The sequence below is a fragment of the Trematomus bernacchii genome, unplaced genomic scaffold (genome assembly GCF_902827165.1).
Source record: "Trematomus bernacchii unplaced genomic scaffold, fTreBer1.1, whole genome shotgun sequence".
NCBI classification, from domain to species: domain Eukaryota; kingdom Metazoa; phylum Chordata; class Actinopteri; order Perciformes; family Nototheniidae; genus Trematomus; species Trematomus bernacchii.
This window is the reverse complement of record NW_022987567.1, coordinates 2,981,465-3,008,588: the sequence shown is the minus strand read 5'-3', so window position 1 is coordinate 3,008,588 and position 27,124 is coordinate 2,981,465. Positions and strand designations below refer to the sequence as shown.

The 27,124-nt window shown below is 42.1% G+C and overlaps 3 protein-coding genes and 1 pseudogene across 3 annotated transcripts; all 4 read right to left on the bottom strand.

Annotated features, from left to right (window-relative positions):
• Positions 1-63: 63 nt before the first annotated feature.
• Positions 64-2,329, bottom strand: LOC117478758 (annotated as a pseudogene).
• Positions 110-25,544, bottom strand: LOC117479049 (bile salt-activated lipase-like). Its single transcript, XM_034126070.1, has 12 exons — positions 25,024-25,544; positions 24,041-24,160; positions 23,767-23,964; positions 23,512-23,642; positions 23,295-23,402; positions 22,870-22,984; positions 22,318-22,504; positions 22,004-22,207; positions 19,518-19,727; positions 19,169-19,394; positions 13,962-13,967; positions 110-125 (listed from the first exon to the last, which is right to left on the bottom strand). The coding sequence occupies exons 1-10, from the start codon at positions 25,100-25,102 to the stop codon at positions 19,211-19,213; spliced, it is 1,536 nt and encodes a 511-aa protein (XP_033981961.1). The 5' UTR covers positions 25,103-25,544; the 3' UTR covers positions 110-125; positions 13,962-13,967; positions 19,169-19,210.
• On the bottom strand, positions 6,048-10,415 carry LOC117479050 (bile salt-activated lipase-like). Its single transcript, XM_034126071.1, has 11 exons — positions 10,338-10,415; positions 9,764-9,911; positions 9,510-9,629; positions 9,230-9,427; positions 8,974-9,104; positions 8,239-8,346; positions 7,619-7,733; positions 7,256-7,442; positions 6,966-7,169; positions 6,428-6,637; positions 6,048-6,329 (listed from the first exon to the last, which is right to left on the bottom strand). Exons 1-11 carry the CDS (start codon positions 10,398-10,400, stop codon positions 6,137-6,139), a joined length of 1,677 nt encoding a protein of 558 aa, XP_033981962.1. The 5' UTR covers positions 10,401-10,415; the 3' UTR covers positions 6,048-6,136.
• On the bottom strand, positions 12,368-17,320 carry LOC117479048 (bile salt-activated lipase-like). Its single transcript, XM_034126069.1, has 11 exons — positions 17,258-17,320; positions 16,872-17,019; positions 16,269-16,388; positions 15,995-16,192; positions 15,740-15,870; positions 15,523-15,630; positions 15,147-15,261; positions 14,590-14,776; positions 14,276-14,479; positions 12,785-12,994; positions 12,368-12,661 (listed from the first exon to the last, which is right to left on the bottom strand). The coding sequence occupies exons 1-11, from the start codon at positions 17,318-17,320 to the stop codon at positions 12,478-12,480; spliced, it is 1,668 nt and encodes a 555-aa protein (XP_033981960.1). The 3' UTR covers positions 12,368-12,477.
• Positions 25,545-27,124: the final 1,580 nt, after the last annotated feature.

Sequence of the window (27,124 nt, the reverse complement as noted above, 5' to 3'; positions counted from 1 at the left end):
TTGAGTACTACTAAGTATATAGTTCAATAGGTCAAACTAAAGAAAAAGAAAAACAAGGAAAGATCATTTGTATTTTTCATCAATTTATTTTTTACATGGACCAATGATTATTTAATAATACAGGTCTATACAGTAGGTCCACACTGCAGCTGCACATCTGATGCACAAGGAGTTTATTCTGAGGCTGAAATGGGAAGGTTGGGCAGGATGCTGGTCCAGAAATGCACATGACGCATTCTCATCTTCTGTCTTTGTTCATATCATGATGGATCTCCACGTACTGGTGTCCAGTGCTGGTGAACTGAGGCCAAGGAGTGGGCACACTCTGACCTCCTTTGTTGAGGTCCCTGTGGATCAGTGGCGAGACGTCAGGGCCCTCTCTGAGGTCCTAAGATATTCTAAAAAATAATATTTAAAAACATTAAAAAAGAATATGTTTTTTTAGTTATATTTTTCATTAGTTTTACCAAAATAACTTGATTTAATTGTATTCAAAATAACATTTCCAAAGAAATAAATCCTTCAAATCTGCCTATTCAGTTTCTGTTGGAATGTGAAGGGTTAAATGAAAGAAGCTCCTTTGGCCGTCTCTGTGAGTTACTGTGAAGATAGAAGGTGATTGGTGGTCCAGCTATGAATTCACAGAGGGCCCGCTATAGTAACTCAACGAGAGAGTAATGTCAAATGACAGTACAATTGACCAATCATATCTTCCCTCTAAATGGGTGGGCTTTATTATCGCGGACTTTATGAAAAAGTTCCGCCTGCTGTGATGTTTATGCATGTGTTATAACAACGGGTCAAGCTAGGCGGAATTAGCTAATTAGCATAAGTTCGTTCATGATGGCTCACGTCACTGATAGTGATGACATCGTTGAGAAATTATTAACCGAGTCATTTTCAAGATTGAGTTAAAATGATAAATTGGAGTGGCAAAGGATCAGCTGCATGACCCCGCCATCAAGTGGTTCATCTAAAAGGACAGGAGGATGGACTTTGTGTTTAAGTGATTTGATCATCAAAGGTAGGCCTAAGTCATTTTCAATGTGGGCCGCCGTGCCGACTTAATTCATTTTTAATTGTTACTTGGCTGTGGGTGCCTTGTCATGATAGGTGTTAAATAAATGGTGTTGTTTTGTGTGGTAGAGGGTCGCTGTCATTGATGCGTTTTGCACCCCGGGCCGCTGTTCTTCTTCTTTTTTTTTCTTCGAGGGAAGGGGGGGTTAGAGGACCTAGGTAAAAAAGTCACGGCTTGCCACTGCTGTGGATACAATTGGGAAAGTGCAAAACATTTAAGACAGTTTTAGGGTTCTACTTGAATGTCTAATTCAGGTCTGTTTGAAGTCTTTGAAGAATCTCCTATCTCTTGTATCTGGAAAAATGTTACCCAGTTTTGGCGAAGTTGGTCCAATAGGCGATAATGTAGCCAGAGACGTCACGGTGGCGGGGCCAGTACCCCAGTGGTGAGGAGAAAGGCTTTCCGAAAACGTACTGCAGATCATCAGCGTGGTCGGCTCCCATCCAGCTGGGGTAGGGCCGGGCAATGCCGCCCATACGGCTGGGCTCAGAGAAGAGGTAGGAGTAGGTCCGGCCGGTTCTTTGGTGAGGCAAGGAAAAAGAAGGTATGTGACAATGACTACACAAGTGCAGTTTTCAAAACGCATGGTAGAAAATGGCACTAGAGTTTGTGAAGAGCACATTAGGACTTGTTTAAAATACAAAACAATTTAACGACTTTGGAGATTACTATTACTATGACATGACTAGGGACTAGGACATCAAAATTACGATGTGGAACAAAAGGGCTTAATAACAGCATCACCCGTATAACAAGATCTTATTCTCACTTTGCGTTGGTAGCATGAAGGTAAAGGGCAGCCTGAGTAGGAACCAGGAAGATGTAGTCTGTACCGATCTCCACCACGGTTTCTTGATGGTTTCCCTGCTGGGGTTTGAGCCCCAAACCACATCAAAACTGGAGCCCCCCCAGTTTGATGTGGAATAAGCATTGTCCGCACCAGCTTTGCCCTTGTCCTTAGTGTACGCAGCCAGGAACCTCTTCACATCCTCGCTGCAATCAGGCATGTTAGACATTAATAACATGACTAGGGTCCAAAAGGTGGGTGGAGGGGGTCTGGAAGACGGGGTCAGGAGGACAGGGTTGGGCTGACGGCCCGGGGCACGGCAGAGGTCGAGGACGGGGTCTCGGGCGGACGGTGGGCAAAGTCAGGGGTATGGAGTTGGCAGGACCCCCGACGCTGAAGGGACTTGAGTCGGCGGGACCCACGGCGGAACAGGTGTCGGCGGGACCCCAAACGGAACAAGACATGGAGTTGATAGGACCCCTGGCGGAACAAGTGTCAGCAGGACCCCCAACGGAACAGGACATGGAGTTGGCAGGACCCCCGACGGAACAGGTGTCGGCTGGACCCCCAACGGAACAGGGTATGGAGTTGGCAGGACCCCCGACGGTGAAGGGACTTGAGTCGGCGGGACCCCCGATGGAGAAGGGACATGAGTCGGGACTTGAGTCGGCGGGACCCCCGACGGAGAAGGGACTTGAGTCGGTTGGACCACCGACGGAGAGGGGAATTGAGGCAGGGCGACCCCCGACGGAGAAGGGGCGGGACCCCCGATGGCGAGGGGACTTGAGTCGACGGGACCCCCGACGGAGAGGGGACTTGAGGGCAGAAGCAGATGACAGGCCTGGAGTTGTGGAAGATTGGCAACCAGGGGTGCTGGCAGGCCGGTAGTTAGCATGCTTCCGGCTAGCAGACTGGGAATCGCATGTCTGAAGGAAGTCCATAATCCAGCCAGGTAAGAACTTCAACAACCCTGGTTTTTCTGTTGCCTTCTGGTGCGCCTCTGCCAGAGCAGCCCCTTTCTGCTCAACACTGGACGCTCCCCTCCACTTACCATAGCAGAAAGCCAACGAGTAGGGAAATGAATATAACTCCACTTCAAAAGGTCCATCTGCTGGGGAGAAGGGACTTGAGTCGCTGTCGTTCTGTCAGGAGTGGGGAAAATAGGACCCAAATGCAGGAAAAAATTACAAAAGGTCAAGAAACAAAAAGCAAGCTTTATTTACCAAAAAGCTGTTGACAATGAACAAACAAGAAAGAAAACCTAGAATCCATAAACCGGTAGCATGAGGTAGCATCCAGACAAAAAACCGACAGGAACAAACATGGAGGTGCAAGGAAGACATGAAAGACGACGACCGAACATGGAGCATCTTCTTCTACTTCTCTCGGTTTTTGGCGCTCATTGCAAACAACTTTAAAGGTGCATACCGCCACCTACTGTACATGAGTGTGAATCATCATATCATTCCATCTCTTAACTCATGGACGTATATATCTATGATCTAATCACAACAACAAAAAATCAACAAAAAACATAAAATGAATAAAACAAAACAAAATAAAAATCTATGATCTTTCCTGACCTAATGTTAAATTATTTTTCACTCAGAAAGGTAAAAAGTGCCTTTCTGGTAGCTCTTACTCCCTCTCCTTTTGTTCCCAGAACACCAACCACACTCCATTCCCTCTCTGCTTCTAAAACTTTAGCCTTTAGTTTTTCTCTTTCAGCTTTATAGATGTCACAATGTAACAAAATATGTTCTACATTTTCTTTAACTCCACAGTTCCCACACTTGTCACTGTCACTTTTCCCCATGATATACAGCGTACCATTCAATGCTGTGTGATTTATTCTGAGTCTAGCTATCGTGATTTCCTCCCTTCTGTTTCTTTCTTTATAAATATGAATTGTAATTGTCTTTTGTACTTTGTGATATTCTTTGCCTTTCTGGTCTTTCTCCCACCTTTTCTGCCAGATCTCCATCTCTTTTTTCTTAATTACTGCTTTTCCTTCTCCTTTACCAAGTTGAACTGGTAATGTTATTTCCTTTTGTAGTGCACTTTTTGCTAATTTATCAGCACACTCGTTCCCTTTCACCACCTCATGTGCAGGCACCCAGCAGAACTGCAGATCTATACCGCCTCTGTGCAGTCTTAACAGGCTATGATTCAGTTCTATGAGAATGTCTTCTCTGGCAGTTGTTGTTGATTGTATGCTTTTTAATATGGATAATGAATCTGTGCATATCACCACCCTATCTGGTCTGACCTCTTCAACCCACTGTAATCTTATTATTACAGCAAGCATTTCTGCTGTGTACACTGATAATTTATCAGATGCTCTTTTTGAGATCGATATTTTAAAGTCTGGGATGTATATACCAACTCCAACACACTCTTCCTTGTTCTTAGAACCATCTGTGTAAATGTTTAGGTAATTGTACTTTTCGTTCAGATACATACTTGTTTTAATTCCCACTTCATTTATTTGCCACTCTTTTTTCCTTTCTACAATACTCATATCTATTTTAGCTTCTGGGAAAGCCATGGGGGAACACTGCTAAATGGGGTTGCTTTGGCAAACGTGATGGTCTCCACTCCATATGCCCTCGTTCTTTCCTTACTTGTCCAGCCAAACCCACGTCCCTGGAACTTTGCATATTCCCAGCAATCCTGCAGTATTCTGTTTTGTAATATTTTCCTCTCCACTTCCTTGTAGCCTGACCCAGTATGACAGAGCAAGTTTCTCTCTTCTGATCTGCAGAGGTGTCTCTCCTGCTTCTATCAGAACTGCATTGGGATGACTTTATCGCTCCAATACACAGCCGCAATGCTTTATATTGTATTATATCAATTTAAAAAAGCGATGTTTTTGCTGCTGCTCCATACACTATACAACCATAGTCTATTGTGGACCACATAATTGATCTGTAAATGTCTATTAATGCTTATTTGTCTGCGCCCCAGTTGCATCCAGCTACAGCTCGCAATCAATTTAATACTTTTTTGCATTTTGTTTCCACTTGTTTAATATGCATTTTCCATGTATATTCGCTAACAAACCACAGTCCTAGGTATTTGAACTCATTCACCTTTGTCATTGGACGACCATATAGTGTTAGCTGTTGGCCATCAATCTTGCGTTTATTTGTAAATACCATGTAGCATGACTTGCTTTCTGACATTTTGAATCCCCAGTTATTTGACCACCTCTCCACTTTTTTAATCGCTCTAGCTATATTCTCCATTACGTATGGGGCATTTCTTCCCCTGATCCAAATAGCCCCATCATCTGCGTATAGAGCCGATTGGATGCATGTGTCTAAGCATGTAAATATGTCATTAATCATGATGTTAAATAATATTGGACTGACTGCACTCCTTTGGGGAATACCATTTTCTATTTCAAAATAATTGGAAATATCTGCTCCAACCTTTACTCTAAATGTCCTGTCTGTTAAAAAGGCCCTTACCCAATTGTACATTCTCCCTCCAATACCCATTCTACTCAATTTGATCAGTAATCCATCCCTCCACTTAGAGTCATACGCCTTTTCAATGTCAAAGTACACTATTGCCATTATCTCTTTAATTTTCAATGTTTTTTCCACATCATTACTCACTCTTACTAATGCATCTATTGTGGACCGCCCTTTACGAAATCCGCTCTGAAAACTACTCGGCAGCCCTTTCTGTTCCAGTACATGTGAGAGCCTACGGACAATGATCTATTCCATCCATTTACATAGGTGTGATGTAAGAGCTTGAACATGGAGCAAAGGAGAAGACAAGACTAAATACACAGAAGGGTAATCACAGGACAAGACACAGCTGGGCAGGGGAGGTAGAAACACAAGGGCAACAGGTGAACACAATGAGACAATCAGACACAGGAGGGCAAACACAGGAAGGAAGACCAGACAAAGGGAGAACAGCATTTCAAAATAAAACCATGACTAACACACAAAACTAAAATCATGACAGATAGTAAGAACATCTAAAACAATGTAGAGGTGTATATAGGCTAAGTGACTTTTTAATCACATTGAACTACATACCTTATTTAGACAGTATTTGTAAGATGATAAATTGATGGCTGATGATCATGTTAAAAAGGCCTTCAAATTATGTTGGTTGGAGGTTGTGCTAAGGTTTATCATTTATTCATTATGTGTAAAGTTTTTCATAAACAAGCTCCTGACAGATTTATTTAACACTTATTAGATTTATTGTATAATTGGTACATTTTAAATGCAGTGAATGCAAATTCATCACTGAGCATCTGTGACACCACGTGATTGGAGGTTTGGAAGGGTGCTGGTCCAAAGGTGAACAAAACGTAGCCTCATTTCCTGTCCAACGGAGCTCTCATTCATCTTAGCATGGATGTCCAGGAACTGGTGTCCAGTGCTGGTGAACTCAGGCCAGTTCACAGGAACCTGCATGTTTCCTTTGTTAGGGTTTCTGTAAAAATTAAAGTAGCAAAAGCAACACACATGATGATACATTTCGTAGCAAGATAATCCTCAAGCTGTTCAAATTTGTGTTGCATGTGCATTTACCCAGTTCTGGCGAAGTTAGTCCAGTAGGCGATAATGTAGCCAGACAGGTCTCTGTGCCGGTCCCCATAAGCTTTTGGTGTGGTGAAGGGTTTTCCAAACACGTACTGCAGGTCATCAGCATGGTCGGCCCCCACCCAATCATTGTAGGGTTTTCCCGGTCCGGCCAATAAACTGGGCTCGGACAGCAGGTAGGAGAAGGTACGGCTAGACCTGAAAATGACATCACAGTGTGTTGTATCTGTCAGACATTACTGTTGTCCAAGAAAATATGACAATGCCAGTTTCAAACTTTGCTCCCAACTTCCAAAGACATAACAGAACGCTTACAACTTATAGTGCGTCAACTCATAGGTATATGAGAACAGCAAGATCTGAATAATAGCAGCAATCTTGATGTATTGCTCTTCAAGAAAGGGTGTTTAGGTATAGTGTATATAGTATAAGTTGTCCAATGAAGGTCTAAAGTACTATTAGAAGAAAAACTTTAAGAAGGGTTAGGGTTAAGGTTAGGGTTAGGGGATGAAGCAGTTGGCCTGACCTGGCGTTAGCTGCATGCAGGTAGATGGCAGTCTGTGCAGGAACCAGGAAGAGGAAGTCAGTCCCAATGTCTACAGCAGCTTTCTTAATGGTGGTCTGGGTGGGTGCTGATCCCCAGTTGGATGAATATTCAGTAAAGGCAACCTCAAAACCAGCTTGCCCTGTCTCTTTGGTATAAGCAGCAAGGAGCTTCTTCACATCTTCTCTGCAGTGGAATAAGGTAGAGAGCTCTGTTAGTGAAAAAACTCTGAGGGCCGACAAAACAAAAACCTTTCAAATCATCAGCCTTACACAGAAGTCTCTTGATTCTTGTCCCCAATGGAGGAAATGTCCTTGGAGGTGAACAGGTATCCATCCATGTTATTAAACCCTGAGAGATAATCGATGTCAGCAGTGTTGTGGAACAAGTTTTCAGGCTGATCGGGGAGGAAGTCTCCATCAACAACAGGAGCCAGAACCAGTTTTAGCACAGCGGGAGCTGAGAGAAAGTGATAAAAACATTCTGATCAAAGACATAAGAGGCAAATTACAGCAAACTACAACAGAACAATTATACCTAAAGTGCTAAGATACATTGCACATCATAAGTTGTGAATTTCCATTGCTTGTTATATTCTAGATGAAGCAGTAAGTTGGACAGAAGATAATGCGTACAGTCAGGGGAGCCCAGTTGGATTCTGGGGGCAGCCATGACGAGAGTTGCAGCATCAATTAATTTCAGACAGGCCACCAGCGAGTCATCCATGGGGCAGCCGACCTTCTCAGCAACCTGTGCACATGGTTGTAAAGAGGGGATTTGTATTTGATTTGATTTAGTTCTGATTTTTGGTCCTCCTGTGGACAAGAGTAATAGTGTTTCCAAGATCACTGGCTAACCAGGTGTCTTAGGATGCACAGCTATGATATAACGTGTGCGTGTGGCTATGTAATAAATAACTGTAATATGATGAAGTTGAAACAACATAACATTGAACTTAACCACCAATCTACATTCAAATATTGCTATAAAACATAGAATGTATATTTGATGGGGATTTTTTAAGCCTCAATCAATATAAAAAGAAGAACATGGGACTTTCCATGTGGGGTAAACAGTAACATTTGGGTTATTAAATGTCTAGTTTGTGGATCACTACAATTTTCTAAGGAAAAAATTGTTGCGCAAGATGAGATACGATTATATTGATCCCAAGAGGAGAACTTCAGTTGTATTTCAATTCTTTAAGATCCTATAAATGAAAACATTTGGAATTTGTCATGGAATAAAAACCCACCTCCTCTGCGGTCTTGCGTGGGTTCCTGTTCATAGCCCAGGGGCAGAAGGCAACACCGCTCTGGGAGATGGCTCTCTTGAACAGCCCTTTGTTGTGGGGGGAGAGTGTCTGTGAAGGAATACAAACATAGAATATCAAATTATTACTTTTTGTCACAGTAAGTTTGTGGGCCAATTTGCCAACTTGACACTTGTGACATAGTAGAAGAAGTAGTGGGAGTGTTAAAAATGTTAAATGGAAAAGGTTGTAAGGGGTGTATACGTTGTAACTAATAATCAAAGATACATAATTTTCCTCTTCCCTGTAAGCTATTATTTTAGTGTGAGTTGCTCAGTGTTGGAGGTTTCGGCCAAAAAAATAAAGGCAAAAAGATGGAAAAATTAAAACCTCAAAAACATTCCAGAACCTCCAACCCTGCTTTATCTTTGTATGAGCATTTTAACGGAGGAACTATTTTATTTCTACTTAACTACACATGACCTCGGTATCACTGTGCAGAAGGAAGTTTGCATATACTCATTGACAAGAGGTTGTCATGAGATGTAAAAGTTAATGTCATGGCTGTTGGTTTTTCAAATGTATTTATTTGGCACTGAGCACCACAAGCTGAGTGCCATCAAGTTTCATTACACTGGAGAGAGGGTAGAAATCTCCAAAACTGTGGGGGGTGAAATGTTTCTTAAATTGAAGTTGAAACATGACAAGCCCTTTCATTGTTCCTATTAAGCATCTCACCTGGAAGCTGACACTAGCTCCACCTGCTGACTCTCCAAAGATGGTGATGTTACTAGGGTCTCCTCCAAAAGAGCGGATGTTCCTGCTCACCCATGCGATGGCAGCATGCTGGTCCCACAGACCGTAGTTTCCTGTAGTGATGACACCCTTTGAGTCAAAATCATTCTGAATAAAGCCAACAGGTCTGCTGACAGACAGGCATCCAGGATACCCCACTACTTTACAGCAGTTCCTGAATATAAAGAACTTATCCCACCAGGTAAGCGAGAGTCTCCAGTACTGAGGAAGCCCAGGGTTCCCACACGGTATCCCACGGACACCACGATGACACCGCCTTTGTCTGCAATTTCCTGACCGCTGTACAGATAGTTGTTGAGAAAGTTTGCCCCCATTGAACCACCAGCCAAGAAGCCTCCTCCATAGATCCAAATCATGACGGGGAGATCTGATGACACTTTGGAAGAAAGAAGAAGCTATTTCATTTTACAAGCACAACTGTATCAATTATTCCAGAAATCAAAGAATAAAAAAGCTACCTTGTCGGCCGTGAGGAACCCAGATGTTGAGGTGAAGGCAGTCTTCAGAACCAAAACTTGAAGTCTGGAGCATGCTGATCTGGAGACATCTCTGGGCAAACTTAGTTGCCTTAAGGACGCCTATGGATGGAAACAATATTAGTTATTTTTTTACAGTAATTAAAGGAGAATTTAAGTGAGATTTCTTAGCTTCTGTTTATGCTATTCACAGATAATAATTTAAAAAAGTTTGGTCAGATAGGGTTTGAACGCACCATCCCAGCCAGGGTGAGGTTGGGGTTTCTCAAATGTTCCAGGCTTGGCAGCGAAGGGAATTCCTTTGAAAACTTCCACAGAGCGGAAAAAACCAAGGGGGATATTTTTTCCTTGAACACTGCCACCTTCGGTTTGTACCACGCCAAGCTAGAGACACGAAATACAAGAGCTTTCACCTTCAATGACATGGATGGATTACTGAACAAGCCACAAAGAGACACAAAATAACTATACAGAGACACAAAATAACCACAAAAGAGACAAAATGGCCACTAACAGACACAAAATGACCACAAAGAGAAAATGAATGACTAGTAAATACAACTAAATTGCAACACTGTGTAAAAACATTGCCAGAATTTAAGCAGATGCTTATGCTGAACTTATGCAATTAGATAAAGTTGACAGGGGATTTGGTGAACTCATTATAAGTGAAGGCAGATACCATTAAAACAATTATCACATTCTATTATTTCCCCCAAAATTATTGATTATCTTTTAAATCACAGAGAGTAGATTAATTACTCCATGCAAATCGAAGGATGCTTGTAATTAAAATTGAAGCACACTTACAGAGGCTGCTGAGGCCGTCCCAAAAGATAAGACAACAGCAAGCAGAATCTTCAGTTTCTCCATGGCTGTCGAGAAACCAGCGAATGTCTCACAGTGGGCTTATATACACAAGACCCTCCCTGCAAGAGAATTAATGGTAAATATAGCTGTTTACTTATAAGCTTTTCAACCCTTACTGTTTCCCTATGTTGATGACCTGACCTCCAATTCCTGACCTCTAGTGGGAAACAGCCCGGTGTAAACCATGCCACTGCAAAGTTTGTATAGTTTTTTCCCTATTACTGATTTAGGACAGATTTCAGAGTCTGAATATTTGCCATATTTTTTAGCATTCTGCTGTAGAAAATAATTTGCCAGTCCCCACTTTGTTCCACCATATTTCCACTATGATGATAAAAGTAATCAGCAAAGATAATAAACCCAAATGTCAGGTCAACACTGAAGTAGGAAACTGCTTCTGTTGACAACAGGTGGACTGATTCTCAGACGAGCAAATATCCCATGGTTTGAGATTAGATATAACCACAAAAATAACCCCACACATCTGAGGCGCAGATGTTAGTGGAAAATGTTTTTGGACTTTAATATTCTACTCATTGTAGAGATTCAGAGACTTACAACAGTTGCATACAAACCCTTATTTGCCAACAGATATTAGTGGTGTAACACACAATGCAAGATAAGAGGAGAATTTGATATTATGCTTAAGTCTAATGAAGATACATGTAACTGTAGGCAGCTATGCTAATTGTGGGGGAAACTTCTGAAGCAATTGGAAACAGGACTCAGAGAGACACGAGGAGAGCTGGAGCTTTGATGGCAAACACTGATGGTTTATTTGGAGTTACGGTCGGAGAATTGACAAGACAGGTTGTGTGTCACAAGTTGACACAGCGGTTGCCAAACCAATTCTGAAGAACTCTTCTGCAGCTCAAGGTTTTAACTAGTTCGGAGTGTAATAATCAACATTCTTCATCGGCGAGACTAAACAAATTATGGACCCTGAATCTAACTAGAGATCTCGTCCATAGGAAAGAATGTGCGCCAGGGAACACTTCATCCCTGAACAGTAAACTACCTAATGGCAGCTTGTGCTCTGTCATAGACTGGCATAACAATGCGCCCAAGCTGCCCCTCCTTAAGCAGCAATACCCAAGGCCGTAGAACTATGCCATGGGAAAAGAGACAGTGAGAAGAGAAAACGATGAACTGTGTCGAAGGTTGAATGCCTAAGCAAATTATTCCCTAACACTAATGTGTAGGCCTATAGGAGAAATACTACATATGATGATGACTAATACCAAGGCCTTAAAATCCTCAGCTGAGAAAAGGTTCACTCAAATTAAAACTTAGCTTTACCTATTTCCTGAATCTATTCTTGAAAATATACATTTTAGCAGCAGGCTATCCTAGCAGAAAGCTAGTGGCCTCGCTATTCTAGCTTTCAAAATGATTAAATTACTATGTCCGCTTACTGTTCCAACTCACTTATTTACCCGATCGTTAGTCCAACTAGAATGTCTCTTCCATGAGTGAAATTATGTGGAACAGGACAAAATAACAAACTGAATGTTGCTCGACAGCTGCTAGCACAGCGGCTAATACAGTGTGTTAGCTATTTTAGCTATAGCTTTAGCCCTGTCACCAAAGCTAATCAATGGCAAGTGTTCATGTCATTAAAGTGATAACCTCTTGTTTAAAAATATTCAAGCTTTTTTGTGAGCAGATTTAGACAAAAGGATTTGGTGAGACATAAAAAGCATATTACTTTAAACATCTGTTTTAATTTTTAAACTTGCTTTAATTTTGCTGCTTGTACTTGATGATAACAGTAAAATACACAAATATTCTCATGTTTTCATCTCTGGTTTGCCGTCTATATTGTAAATCTAGTTAACACACACTCTTATCTTCTATAAAATAAACAAACCCATATTGTAGGTAGGCCTACCATGCAAATTGAATTTGTTGAGTACTACTAAGTATATAGTTCAATAGGTCAAACTAAAGAAAAAACAAAACAAGTAATATAATTTGTATTTTTCATCAATTTATTTTGTACATGGACCAATGATTATTTAATAAAACAGGTAGATACAGTAGGTCCACACTGCAGCTGCACATCTGATGCACAAGGAGGTTATTCTGAGGCTGAAATGGGAAGGTTGGGCAGGACGCTGGTCCAGAAATGCACATGACGCATTCTCATCTTCTCTCTCACATAGGCTTTGTTCATATCATGATGGATCTCCACGTACTGGTGTCCAGTGGTGGTGAACTGAGGCCAAGGAGTGGGCACACTCTGACCTCCTTTGTTGGGGTCCCTGTGGATACAATTGGGAAAGTGCAAAACATTTAAGACAGTTTTAGGTTTCTACTTGAATGACTAATTCAGGTCTGTTTGAATTCTGTGAATCTCCTATCTCTTGTATCTGCAGAAATGTTACCCTGTTTTGGCGAAGTTTGTCCAATAAGCGATAATGTAGCCAGAGAGGTCACGGTGGCGGGGCCAGTACGCCAGTGGTGTGGAGAAAGGCTTTCCGAAAAGGTACTGCAGATCATCAGCGTGGTCGGCTCCCATCCAGCTGGGGTAGGGCCTGGCAATGCCGCCCATACGGTTGGGCTCAGAGAAGAGGTAGGAGTAGGTCCGGCCGGTTCTTTGGTGAGGCAAGGAAAAAAAGGTATGTGACAATGACTACACAACAAAAAAAAGCGTAGAAATTCACAAGTGCAGTTTTCAAAAGGGACAGTCGAAAATGGCACTAGAGCTTGTGAAGAGCACATTATGACTTGCTTGGAATACAAAACAATTTAACCTGTTAAGCCCCAAGCCTGTTTTTCAGGTCTCAGGCTCGACAATGACATTCCCAGAACAAATGACTATATCTTCACTTCTAAAAGGGGTAAATTAATAATCTTTTTTCTCAAAGCAATGATAAACCTCTGAGTTGGATGTGGAAAAGTCAGAATCAATATATAATTTTTTTTATTTTAAAGTAAATTCAGATTGAACATAGTAAAAAAAATAAGAATTATAGTGTCCGTCCAAAAGAAAAACATTACTTTTAGTGAAAACCACCGTTGAATGATGGGATAGTAGACTATCCAAAACTATAACATATAATAAGTACCCTGTATCAAGATTGATGCAAAACAAGTGACATTTGACCTTTTTAGAGAGGTTTAGAAAAAACAAAACACTTCTGGGGTCATTTGGGTGGATTTGCCATATCTCTGGCCCCCCTCGGTCGATTTTGATGATTGACACCTCTTTTTAACCGTTAGAGCCAATAGAATCGAGAGGGAAGTTCCTAAAATCCATCTAACATTACCATTGGTGAATGCATGCCAACGCACCCAAAACCGGAAGCTGGGTTGTAGCTCTCACACACTGTATATGAAATCTCCTTTTTTGACAAAAATGGAATGATGGATTCTCAGTAATCATTTATAGTGACAGAGACACATTGGATTAACCTTCAGCAGCGTTTTTATCGATGTCATGCCATTGAACACAACCTTTGATCAGAAAACAGCAAAGGTAAGACTTATTTGCCGTTTTGGCTCCGTAAAGCTACGTTGTGTGTTGTCTGGGTTTGCCTTCGCTGCCCACAGTGATGATACTTATACCTCTAGAATCTGTGGAATCTCAGCTTTAATCTGATATCTTGTTTGTGCAGATCCGATAAGTAATAAAACATTTCTACCGTGAGTTCTGTGCTAAGTGCGTTAGCATTTTTTCGCTCAGTGCTAATTCAGAAGCTTTGTATTAACCTTGTGTTTCGTTCAGCTAAAACATTTTCATATCGTCAGTTAGCTGAGTTTCTTCCCGTTATGTGGGTATGACACATTAATAGCTTAATTAATCAAAATTACGATGTGGAAGAAAAGGGCTTTTAAATAACAGCATCCTCCGTATAAGAAGATCTTATTCTCACTTTGCGTTGTTAGCATGAAGGTAAAGAGCAGCCTGAATAGGAACCAGGAAGATGTAGTCTGTTCCGATCTCCACCACGGTTTTCTTGATGGTCTCCCTGCTGGGGTTTGAGCCCCAGTTTGCGGTGTATGTGGAATAAGCATTGTCCGCACCGGCCTTGCCCTGGTCCTTAGTGTACGCAGTCAGGAGCCTCTTCACATCCTCGCTGCAATCAGGTATGTTAGACATTAGAAAGATACAAAACAGTTCTAACCAAAGTATGGTATGTTGCTCTGGGAACAGAATCTTTAAAGTGACCAAATGGCTTAAACTCACATAGGGGTGTTCACCAGGGGGGAGTTGATCGTAAGAACATCTAAACCAGTGAAGAGGTGTCCGTCCATGTTGTTGACTCCATACATGTAATCGATGTCAGCCGTATTGTTGAACAATTTGGAAGGGTCATCAGGAATGAAGTCCCCGTCGATCACAGGAGAGAGGTTCAGGTTGAATACAATGGGTTCTGACAGAGGCAGATACAATGAGACATTACCATTCAGAGTACAAGTATGCCTAATGAAAAGTGGAATTCCAATTTTCCATATTCTAGATCTTGTATTGTTCTGCTCATATATGGCATGTGCTTAAGAGTGTTGAAGTATGCATTTTAGAGAAGATTAGGCTGTGTGAGGCCACTAAGTGTTTGACAAAAGCTTGTTATGTTAGGGCAACACTCACTAGCCAAATTTCCATCTACATTTAGCGCACATTTTAATCAAAGCAATGCAGAAGGAGTCAGCACAACAAGATGATTTTTTCCTCTCCATTGCTTTGGTAAAAAGCACCGACATGTCTGAACAGAAAATGTAAACTGTCTGTGGAGTGCAGCTTACGGTCAGGTGAGCTGGAAATACTGACAGTGCCTGCCAGTGTAAGAGCTGCGGGATCACTCATCTTCAAACAGGGAGCCATCCTTTCATCGGTGGGGCAGTTGACCTTAATAGCAACCTGAGGAGAAATGTAAATCATGTTAAAAAGTGGAAACGGGCAACTTGTGGTTATGCTTCAACTGTGTTGGAGCTTGACGACGGCCAACCAAAATGTCTGATGTGTCAGAAATTCAACAGAACGTTCTAGAGCAGTTGAGTGGCCATTATCGGTCTACGCTGCACCCTTTACACTCCATGGCAAACAATGCGACACCAGCTTTAAATTTCAGGTAACTATTCCATATAAAAAATAAAACATGTAAGTAAAGCTTTTGTATACCTCCTCAGCAAACCTGCGGGGGTTCTTGTTGATAGCAAAAGGGCAAAGGGCGACACCGCTCTGGGAGATGGCTCTCTTGAAAAGCCCTTTGTTGTGGGGAGTGAGAGTCTGTGTGTGGATAGAAAAATTAGGTTAGATACATACGAAGGCATTTTTATTAAATGTACTATATATGTATTATCTATCAATCATTCCACACAATGGGGTGGACACTGACCTGCAAGTTAACACTAACTCCACCTGCAGACTCTCCAAAGACGGTGATCCTGTCAGGGTCTCCTCCAAATGAGCGGATGTTCCTGTTCACCCAGGCGATGGCGGCTTGCTGGTCCCAGAGACCGTAGTTTCCTGACGAGAATCAAATGTTTCACTTAATAACGGAAGTTTAATGGTATATTAAATTGGCAGGAAGGTCAACATTTATTCAGATCTGTACAATTTGTCACTTTTGAGAAAAAAAGCTGGCACCAACCAGGGAGGTCTGAATCTCCAGTGCTCAGGAAGCCCAAAGCTCCCACACGGTATCCCAGTGTCACCACGATAACATCTCCTCTGTCTGCAATCTCCTGCCCGCTGTACAGATAGTTTTCCAGGAAGTTAGCTCCCATCGAGCCTCCAGCCATGAAGGCTCCGCCATAGATCCAGACCATGACAGGCAGACCAGTGGACACTAAAAGACAGGGAATATTAATGCCATTCATAGACCTAATATGGGAGACACTTTGTAGAGTTTTCTCAGTCTTTACCTGAGCGGCCGTGAGGAACCCAGATGTTGAGGTAAAGACAGTCCTCCCTGCCTCTGGTATCAGTCAACAAAAGGTTCACCTGCATGCATCTGTTCCTGTACTCTGTGGCCTTCAGGACACCTGAGGACACACACAGTGTTAGAGCAGAGGTAGGAAAACGTTATGTCTGTAGTTGGTAAACATTATATCGCACACAAAAAACATAAAATACCATGATTGGTATTTTCTTGTTTGTTTTGTCAGTCACTTAGTTGAAATGTTATTAAATGACATTATTAAAAACAAAAATATCTCTTAATTTAGACTCAAGTTAAAGTCTTTGCTGCAACACTATCAAGATGATAAGGGTATCATCATGGACTCCTCTTTCGAAGTGGAGCTCACAGGGGGCCAAGCTCAGTGTTACAGGAGCAATGGCCCCTGTTGGCCCCCCTTTGGAGCCACCCATATACAGGACAGCATCAAAGTCACATAGGAACAAAGCCACATAGGATGATTTGTATTTAATCTAATGCACTGCTGTAGATTAAGGGATTTTAAATAAACACAACATTTTACATCTATTACACTAAACATACAGAAAAGTAATTCTACTCCACCCACCGTCCCAGCCTGGATGACGTTTTGGTTTCTCAAACCTTCCCGGGATGTCAGCAAAAGGAATCCCCCTGAAGACGTCCATGTGGCGGCGGAAACCCAGACGGATGTTCTTGCCCTGCACCTTACCTCCATCTGTGTACACCACCCCGAGCTGCAGAAATCACACACAACATTCCTTTATTTTATTCCTTTAAAAAAAAAAGTGTAACAATGAAAGTTGTCACACATATATAATGACATTTTCTCCAATAAAATATATCTATCAGTGTTTGATGATTGAAAAATGAACAAATAAATAATCATACTTCCTAAAGAAGTATTAAGTGAAGACTTGAATACTATTAAAGAGATACTGAAAAGAGTGAGAATAATATAATTGTGACACTTACAGAGGTCGCAGAGACCGTCTCCAGGAACACAGCAACAGCTACAAAAATCCCAAGCTTCAACATCTTGATGTTGGGAACTATGGTTACCTGAGATTGCCTGCCACTTTTATAAAGGAGACTCCCTCCCCTACATGACGCTTGACCAGAAGGAGGTTACATAACATGTAATATTGAACCGCCCTGTGTCCGAAGCACTTTCTTTGATACATTTTAGTGATGACTTCAAACACTTGTTTAGCTAAATTACAATGTTTTTATTGATCACACATAAACCTTTCTCTGTTTTCTATGACCTATGTAAAAGGACATTTGATTGGCTGAGCTTAACGTGGTTGTATTTTCTTATTATACATAAAGTTGTACAACCTTAACTGCCAACATGCAAACTCCATTCATTGGACTGAGCCGAGGCGAGCCAAGAGCATGGATGTATAAAGATAACTTATCCGCTGATTTACAGACGTCTCCAAATATACTTTCTAAATGTAAGTCAATGGAAAAAAATATTTTTGGGCCCAATGACCTCACATACATTTAAGTACCAGCGTTTGGCCACTATGAACATTTGCTCCAACGTCTGGCACACTTCCTGGGGACTTAGCCTAGAGCTGGAGCGCATGCTCTAAAAGCAAAAGGCCCCAGATGATCCGGGTACTTTCTGAATCTACAGTCGCTCCATTTTGGGCTTGAGTATGAAGCGCCACTGAGCACAGAACTTGTTTAACACTAAGAAATATTCGTCACACCAGGTGACATTAAGTTATTGGGCCATGACTGAATCATCTTCGATTTCAATTCTGTTTTGTTTTCATGCTCAGTAAAAGGTGAGAGAACACAGGCCCGAGGTGACCCAGCAGAAACATTTATTAAATCGGATAAAATGTTCACTTCACACTAATCCATTACACAAAACTCCAGATTGAGACTCAATTCAAAATGGTCTTTCAGCCTAATGTCTAAAATATGGGGTTTGGTATTACAGGGCTGTAGGAAAAAAAAAGTAAATAAATAGCAATCTAGCACGGTTTATATTCCCCTAAAGGTTTAGTAATTCCCTTGAGTGCCATATAATAAAATTGTCTGTTCGGTCCCCCTTACAATCTCTGTCGGGCCTTGCAGTTGTGTATCAGGAGGCCAGCTCTGCTGAGTTGACACAGCTGTGCAACAATCCACAAATCAGCATCCTCATGGCTGTGCAAAAAGCACCTGTACAGACTGGATTTGTTAATTTATAACAGGGGGATGGCCCAATGAGAGCTCTCCCCTGCTGCCACACCGCCAACACACCCCTGTACACACCTCCCACAGGATACTGTAGCACTCTCTCTGCTACTAGGGGATGGAGAGAGGGGTTGTAAGGTTAACAAGGGGCCCCTGGCCTCGTATAGCATGTAGATAAAAATGTCTTACCATGCATTTTTATCTACATGATATACGAGGCCAGCGGCTGCGGCTGTCTCTCCGATGGCAGAAACTCATCGTCCTCATCTTCATCTTCGTCATCCTTGGATATTGCAAGGCCTTTGCGTCTGCGTCTCTTGGGGAGTTCTGGCATTGCTGAAGGGAGAGAAATGAAATCAGATCCAATTCTTCAAAGGGGGAGCCTCGTTGCGGGGAAATTATACAGATGGCTAGTCCGCCCCTGAAAAATGTCTATGCACACGTTATTATTAATAATTTTTTTTAAATTGATTAAAAAAATGAATTAATTCTTTTTATTTTCAATTTTTATTTTGTAATCATCTCGCGACCCCCACTCGGGTATTGGGCTTGAGTAAGAAGCGCCCCCACTTTGGGAACCCCTGGACTCTAACTAAAGAAAAAAAAACAAGGAAAGATAATTTGTATTTTTCATCAATTTATTTTGTACATGGACCAATGATTATTTAATAAAACAGGTACTGTAGATACAGTAGGTCCACACTGCAGCTGCACATCTGATGCACAAGGAGTTTATTCTGAGGCTGAAACGGGAAGGTTGGGCAGGACGCTGGTCCAGAAATGCACATGACGCATTCTCATCTTCTCTCTCACATAGGCTTTGTTCATATCATGATGGATCTCCACGTACTGGTGTCCAGTGGTGGTGAACTGAGGCCAAGGAGTGGGCACACTCTGACCTCCTTTGTTGGGGTCCCTGTGGATACAATTGGGAAAGTGCAAAACATTTAAGACAGTTTTAGGTTTCTACTTGAATGACTAATTCAGGTCTGTTTGAATTCTGTGAATCTCCTATCTCTTGTATCTGCAGAAATGTTACCCAGTTTTGGCGAAGTTGGTCCAATAAGCGATAATGTAGCCAGAGACGTCACGGTGGCGGGGCCAGTACCCCAGTGGTGAGGAGAAAGGCTTTCCGAAAACGTACTGCAGATCATCAGCGTGGTCGGCTCCCATCCAGCTGGGGTAGGGCCTGGCAATGCCGCCCATACGGCTGGGCTCAGAGAAGAGGTAGGAGTAGGTCCGGCCGGTTCTTTGGTGAGGCAAGGAAAAAAAGGTATGTGACAATGACTACACAACAAAAAAAAGTGTAGAAATTCACAAGTGCAGTTTTCAAAAGGGACAGTCGAAAATGGCACTAGAGCTTGTGAAGAGCACATTATGACTTGCTTGGAATACAAAACAATTTAACCTGTTAAGCCCCAAGCCTGTTTTTCAGGTCTCAGGCTCGACAATGACATTCCCAGAACAAATGACTATATCTTCACTTCTAAAAGGGGTAAATTAATAATCTTTTTTCTCAAAGAAATGATAAACCTGTGAGTTGGATGTAGAAAAGTCAGAATCAATATAGATTTTTTTTATTTTAAAATAAATTCAGATTGAACATAGTAAAACAATGTAAATCTTTAGGCGCTTTCACACCGCAGTACTTTTCCCACTTTAGTTCCGATATAGTTCCGAAATGTTGCGTTCACACCAAAAAAATCCAGAACTAAAATTAGTTCATGAGAACCTTTTTACCCCCTTTTCCGTCCTTGCTAGAGAGCAGGGACTTTCGTCTGAGAAAAAGGTTCCTATTTCTGATTGGCTGGGCGGATTGCAAACCACGCCCCGTAAAACTCCCAAAAGGTTTTGTGAAGCCGCCATTTTATTATCCTTATTAGCATTAGCCCAGCGCACAAACGCAGAGAGACTAACTTATGGCAACACAAAAGAAAACATGGGAGCGGTGGAGTGATGAGGAGGTGTCGGCGTTCTGGCGATTTACTCGGAAGGCTTCAGTAGAAGCTGCTGGGAGTCCCAGCAGCTTCTACTGAAGCCAGTCCCCAACTCCGGGGACTTCCGGCCGGGGACTTCGGGTGGCAGTATACGCCGTGAAGTTGTTTGTGGCCTGCCAGTAAACCCAAAGCAGAAGAAGAAGAAGTGACGTCAGTGGCTTCATTTGCCTAATCCTCACCCAGGGACTTATTCCGGTGTGAACGCGATCTGTACTTAGTTCATGAGAACTAAAGAGTTCTCATGAACTAAGTTCTCATGAACCTTTGTGGGAAAAGTACTGCGGTGTGAAAGCGCCTATAGTGTCCGTCCAAAAGAAAAACATTACTTATAGTGAAAACCACCCTTGAATTACATTTTACTTGTTAGACGCTTTTTTATCCAAAGCGACTTACATACTCAGTACTGTGGGCAATCCCCAAAGGAGCGATTTGGGGTGAAGAGTCTTGCCCAGGGACACAACGACTGCAGTGGGGTTTGAACTTGTGACCCCCTGATTGCAACACCAAGGCTCTATCCACTGCGCCACACGCCTCCCGAATGATGGGATAGTAGACTAAAAGTTTAAGGAATCCAAACTATAACATATAATAAGTACCCTGTATCAAGATTGATGCAAAACAAGTGACATTTGACCTTTTTATAGAGGTTTAGCAAAAAGAAACCCACTTCTGGGGTCATTTGGGTGGATTTGCCATATCTCTGGCCCCCCTCGGTCGATTTTGATGATTGACACCTCTTTTGAACCGTTAGAGCCAATAGAATCGAGGGGAAGTTCCTAAAATCCATCTAAACATTACCATTGGTGAATGCATGCCAGCGCGCCCAACACCGGAAGCTGGGTTGTAGCTCTCACACACTGTATATGAAATCTCAGTTTTTGACAAAGATTGAATGATGGATTCTCAGTAATCATTTATAGTGACAGAGACACATTGGATTAACCTTCAGCAGCGTTTTTATCGTTTGAATGCCATTGAACACAACTTTTGATCAGAAAACAGCAAAGGTAAGACTTATTTGCCGTTTTGGCTCCGTAAAGCTACGTTGTGTGTTGTCTGGGTTTGCCTTCGCTACCCACAGTGATGACACTTATACCTCTATAATCTGTGGAATCTCAGTTTTAATCTGATATCTTGTTTGTGCAGATCCGATAAGTAATAAAACATTTATATCGTGAGTTCTGTGCTAAGTGCGTTAGCATTTTTTCGCTCAGTGCTAATTCAGAGGCTTGGTATTACCCTTGTGTTTTGTTCAGCTAAAACATTTTCATATCGTCAGTTAGCTGAGTTTCTTCCCATTAAGTGGGTATGACACATTAATAGGTTGTTAAATGTTAAGAAGCCCTGAGACACATTTTTGTGAAAAAAAAGCCTGTAGCCCCCGCAAGAGGGGGCTATGGGGCTTCACAGGTTAAGGACATTGGAGATTACTAGGGACATGACTAGGGACTAGGACATCAAAATTACGATGTGGAAGAAAGGGCTTTTAAATAATAGCATCCTCCGTATAAGAAGATCTTATTCTCACTTTGCGTTGGCAGCATGTAGGTAAAGGGCAGCCTGAATAGGAACCAGGAAGATGTAGTCTGTTCCGATCTCCACCACGGTTTTCTTGATGGTCTCCCTGCTGGGGTTTGAGCCCCAGTTTGAGGTGTATGTGGAATAAGCATTGTCCGCACCGGCCTTGCCCTTGTCCTTAGTGTACGCAGTCAGGAGCCTCTTCACATCCTCGCTGCAATCAGGTATGTTAGACATTAGAAAGATACAAAACAGTTCTAACCAAAGTATGGTATGTTGCTCTGGGAACAGAATCTTTAAAGTGACCAAATGGCTTAAACTCACATAGGGGTGTTCACCAGGGGGGAGTTGATCGTAAGAACATCTAAACCAGTGAAGAGGTGTCCGTCCATGTCGTTGACTCCAGCGATGTAATCGATGTCAGCCATATTGTTGAACAATTTGGAAGGGTCATCAGGAATGAAGTCCCCGTCGATCACAGGAGAGAGGTTCAGGTTGAATACAATGGGTTCTGACAGAGGCAGATACAATGAGACATTACCATTCAGAGTATAAGTATGCCTAATGAAAAGTGGAATTCCAATTTTCCATATTATAGATCTTGTATTGTTCTGCTCATATATGTGCTTATGTGTGTTGAAGTATGCATTTTAGAGAACATTAGGCTGTGTGAGGCCACTAAGTGTTTGACGAAAGCTTGTTATGTTAGGGCAACACTCACTAGCCAAATTTCCATCTAAATTTAGCACACATTCTAATCAAAGCAATGCAGAAGGAGTCAGCACAACAAGAGGATTTTTTCCTCTCCATTGCTCTGGTAGAAAGCACCGACATGTCTGAACAGAAAATGTAAACTGTCTGTGGAGTGCAGCTTACGGTCAGGTGAGCTGGAAATACTGAGAGAGCCTGCCAGTGTAAGAACTGCGGGATCAGTGATCTTCAAACAGGGAGCCATCCGTTCATCGGTGGGGCAGTTGACCTTAATAGCAACCTGAGGAGAAATGTAAATCATGTTAAAAAGTGGAAACGGGCAACTTGTGGTTATGCTTCAACTGTGTTGGAGCTTGACGACGGCCAACAATTTCCCAATTTGGGATCAATAAAGTACGATCTATCTATCTATCTAACCAACATTTCTGATGTGTCAGAAATTCAACAGAACGTTCGAGAGCAGTTGAGTGGCCATTATCGGTCTACGCTGCAGCCTTTACACTCCATGACAAACAATGCGACACCAGCTTTAAATTTCAGGGAACTATTCCATATAAGAAATAGAACATGTAAGTAAAGCTTTTGTATACCTCCTCAGCAAACCTGCGGGGGTTCTTGTTGATAGCAAAAGGGCAAAGGGCGACACCGCTCTGGGAGATGGCTCTCTTGAAAAGCCCTTTGTTGTGGGGAGTGAGAGTCTGTGTGTGGATACAAAAATTAAGTTAGATACATACGAAGGAATTTTTATTAAATGTACTATATATGTATTATCTATCAATCATTCCACAGAATGGGGTGGACACTGACCTGGAAGTTAACACTAGCTCCACCTGCGGACTCTCCAAAGACGGTGATCCTGTCAGGGTCTCCTCCAAATGAGCGGATGTTCCTGTTCACCCAGGCGATGGCGGCGTGCTGGTCCCAGAGACCGTAGTTTCCTTACGAGAATCAAATGTTTCACTTAATAACGGAAGTTTAATGGTATATTAAATTGGCAGGAAGGTCAACATTAATTCAGATCTGTACAATTTGTCACTTTTGAGAAAGAAACCTGGCACCAACCAGGGAGGTCTGACTCTCCAGTGCTCAGGAAGCCCAAAGCTCCCACACGGTATTCCAGTGTCACCACGATAACATCTCCTCTGTCTGCAATCTCCTGCCCGTTGTACAGATAGTTTTCCAGGAAGGTAATTCCCATCGAGCCTCCAGCCAGGAAGCCTCCGCCAAAGATCCAGACCATGACGGGCAGACCAGTGGACACTAAAAGACAGGGAATATTAATGCCATTCATAGACCTAATATGGAAGACACTTTGTAGAGTTTTCTCAGTCTTTACCTGAGCGGCCGTGAGGAACCCAGATGTTGAGGTAAAGACAGTCCTCACTGCCTCTGGTATCAGTCATCAAAAGGTTCACCTGAATGCATCTGTTCCTGTACTCTGTGGCCTTCAGGACACCTGAGGACACACACAGTGTTAGAGCAGAGGTAGGAACATTTTAAATCAGGTTCAAGCACTTTATGTCTGTAGTTGGTAAATATTATATCGCACACAAAAAACATAAAATACCATGATTGGTATTTTCTTGTTTGTTTTGTCAGTCACTTAGTTGAAATGTTATTAAATTACATTATTAAAAACAAATAAATCTCTTAAAGGTGGGGTAGGTAAGTTTGAGAAACCGGCTCGAGATACACTTTTTGTTATATTCCATGGAATGCTCTTAACATCCCGATAGCAATGAATATCTTAAGTGCTTTGACATACATTAAAAAAATTCATCTGTGGAAGCCGTAGCGCTGTAAAAAGCACGACCAATCATTTTAGCCGGCCCGGCTAAAATAACTGGATGGCCTACCTGCCTGTCAGCCTTCCATCTGTGCACAAACTTGTCTCGTGCCCTCATTGGTCATGTGCGCGTTCGTGTGTGTTGGAGGAGGGGCTCTGAAAGGAAGTCTGAAGGAAGAGGCAGATTTTTTCCGGTTGTGTACTTTCAAATTCTAGCGCACTCTAGCTGGTTTCTCCAAAATTACATACCCCACCTTTAAAGTCTTTGCTGCAACACTATCAAGATGACAATGGTATCATCATGGACTCCTCTTTCGAAGTGGGGCTCACAGGGGGCCAAGCTCAGTGTTACAGGAGCACTGGCCCCTGTTGGCCCCCCCTTTGGAGCCACCCACATACAGGACAGCAACAAAGCCACATAGGATGATTTTATTTAATCTAATGCACTGCTGTAGATTAAGGGATTTTAAATAAACACAACATTTTACATCTATTACACTAAACATACACATAAGTAATACTGCTCCACTCACCATCCCAGCCTGGATGACGTTTTGGTTTCTCAAACCTTCCCGGGATGTCAGCAAAAGGAATCCCCCTGAAGACGTCCATGTGGCGGCGGGGTCCCAGACGGATGTTCTCGCCCTGCACCTTACCTCCATCTGTGTACACCACCCCGAGCTGCAGATATCACACACAACATTCCTTTATTTTATTCTTTTTTTTTTTTAAAGTGTAACTATGAAAGTTGTCAGATATATAATTACATTTTCTCCAATAACATATATCTATCAGTGTTTGATGATTGAAAAATGAACAAATAAATAATCATACTTCTTAAAGAAGTATTAAGTGAAGACTTACTGAAAAGAGTGATAAAACACATGAGAATCATATAATTGTGACACTTACAGAGGTCGCAGAGACCATCTCCAGGAACACAGCAACAGCTGCCAATATCCCAAGCAACATCTTGATGGTGGGAACTAGGTTACCTGAGGTTGCCTGCCACTTTTATAAAGGAGACCCCCTCCCCCACATGAGGCCTGACCAGAAGGAGGTTACATAACATGTAATATTGAACCGCCCTGTGTCCGAAGCACATTCTTTGATACATTTTAGTGATGACTTCAAACACTTGTTTAGCTAAATTACAATGTTTTTATTGATCACACATAAACCTTTCTCTGTTTTCTATGACCTATGTAAAAGGACATTTGATTGGCTGAGCTTAACGTGGTTGTATTTTCTTATTATACATAAAGTTGTACAACCTTAACTGCCAACATGCAAACTCCATTGATTGGACTGAGCCGAAGTGAGCCAAGAGCATGGATGTATAAAGATAACTTATCCGCTGATTTACAGACGTCTCCAAATATACTTTCCAAATGTAAGTCATTGGGAAAAAGTGTTTTTGGGCCCAATAACCTCACATACATTTAAGTACCAGCGTTTGGCCACTATGAACATTTCTTCCAACGTCCGGCACACTTCCTGGGGACTTAGCCGAGAGCTGGAGCGCATGCTCTAAAAGCAAAAGGCCCCAGATGATCCGGGTACTTTCTGAATCTGCAGTCGCTCCATTTTGGGCTTGAGTATGAAGCGCCACTGAGCACAGAACTTGTTTAGCACTAAGAAATATTTGTCACACCAGGTGACATTAAAGTGGACCTATCATGCTATATTTGAATAATATAGTGTAGGACCATACCTATATAAGGCATATTTATACTTTTTTTTCCTTCAAAATACCAAACAGATCATGCATTTTAGCCATGCCTCATTTCGCTCAATTTGAAAAATGTTAGCTCTGTTTTTGCAAGGGTTGATTCTGTGAGCAACAGCACCATCTAGAGGCCTGGCATATGTACTACAACGTCTCCAGCACTTTCAAACGGCAATGCCGTGGTTGTCTCCTCCTGATTGGTGGAGTTGGCCCAATAGCCGTAGCGCCACCGTCCTGACGTCAGGACAGTGTTCAAATCTGGATCCGTTTTTATCAGATCCGTTGCAGCCCCTTTTTTTAGAGATTTGGGTATGGTGGAAAATAGAGAGGGTTGTGTTTTCTGACACTTGGTGAGTTCCCTGGAACACCGGGGACACATATTCATGTATAAAAGACGTACAAAAGTGCATTTTGCATGATAGGTCCCCTTTAAGTTATTGGGCCATGATCTTCGATTTCAATTTTGTTTTGTTTTCATGCTCACTGTAGAACATTTTTGTATACAGAATATAAAGTAAAAGGTGAGAGAACACAGGCCCGAGGTGACCCAGCAGAAACATTTATTAAATCGGATAAAATGTTCACTTCACACTAATCCATTACACAAAACCCCAGACTGAGACTCAACTCAAAATGGTCTTTCAGCCTAATGTCTAAAATATGGGGTTTGGTATTACAGGGCTGTAGAGAATAAAAAGTCAATAAATAGCAATCTAGCACGGCTTATATTCCCCTAAAGGTTTAGTAATTCCCTTGAGTGCCACATAATACAATTGCCTGTTTGGTCCCCCTTACAATCTCTGTCGGGCCTTGCAGTTGTGTATCAGGAGGCCAGCTCTGCTGAGTTGACACAGCTGTGCAACAATCCACAAACCAGCATCCTCATGGCTGTGCAAAAAGCACCT

Excerpts from the sequence above, each read along its gene's own strand:
- LOC117479048 (XM_034126069.1), bottom strand. The coding sequence starts at position 17,320 with ATGTTGAAGCTTGGGATTTTTGTAGCTGTTGCTGTGTTCCTGGAGACG. Across the intron at positions 17,020-17,257 it reads AGACGGTCTCTGCGACCTCT|CTCGGGGTGGTGTACACAGA; the intron begins GTAAGTGTCACA and ends TGATTTCTGCAG. Across the intron at positions 15,631-15,739 it reads GAGTTAGTGTTAACTTGCAG|ACTCTCACTCCCCACAACAA; the intron begins GTCAGTGTCCAC and ends ATCCACACACAG.
- LOC117479050 (XM_034126071.1), bottom strand. The coding sequence starts at position 10,400 with ATGGAGAAACTGAAGATTCTGCTTGCTGTTGTCTTATCTTTTGGGACG. Across the intron at positions 7,443-7,618 it reads CCAACTGGGCTCCCCTGACT|CTCCCGCTGTGCTAAAACTG; the intron begins GTACGCATTATC and ends ACTTTCTCTCAG. Across the intron at positions 6,330-6,427 it reads ACTAACTTCGCCAGAACTGG|AAACCCTAACAAAGGAAACA; the intron begins GTAAATGCACAT and ends TAATTTTTACAG.
- LOC117479049 (XM_034126070.1), bottom strand. The coding sequence starts at position 25,102 with ATGGACGTCTTCAGGGGGATTCCTTTTGCTGACATCCCGGGAAGGTTT. Across the intron at positions 23,965-24,040 it reads GGTTCCTCACGGCCGCTCAG|TGTCCACTGGTCTGCCCGTC; the intron begins GTAAAGACTGAG and ends CCTGTCTTTTAG. Across the intron at positions 19,395-19,517 it reads ACCAACTTCGCCAAAACTGG|GGACCCCAACAAAGGAGGTC; the intron begins GTAACATTTCTG and ends TTGTATCCACAG.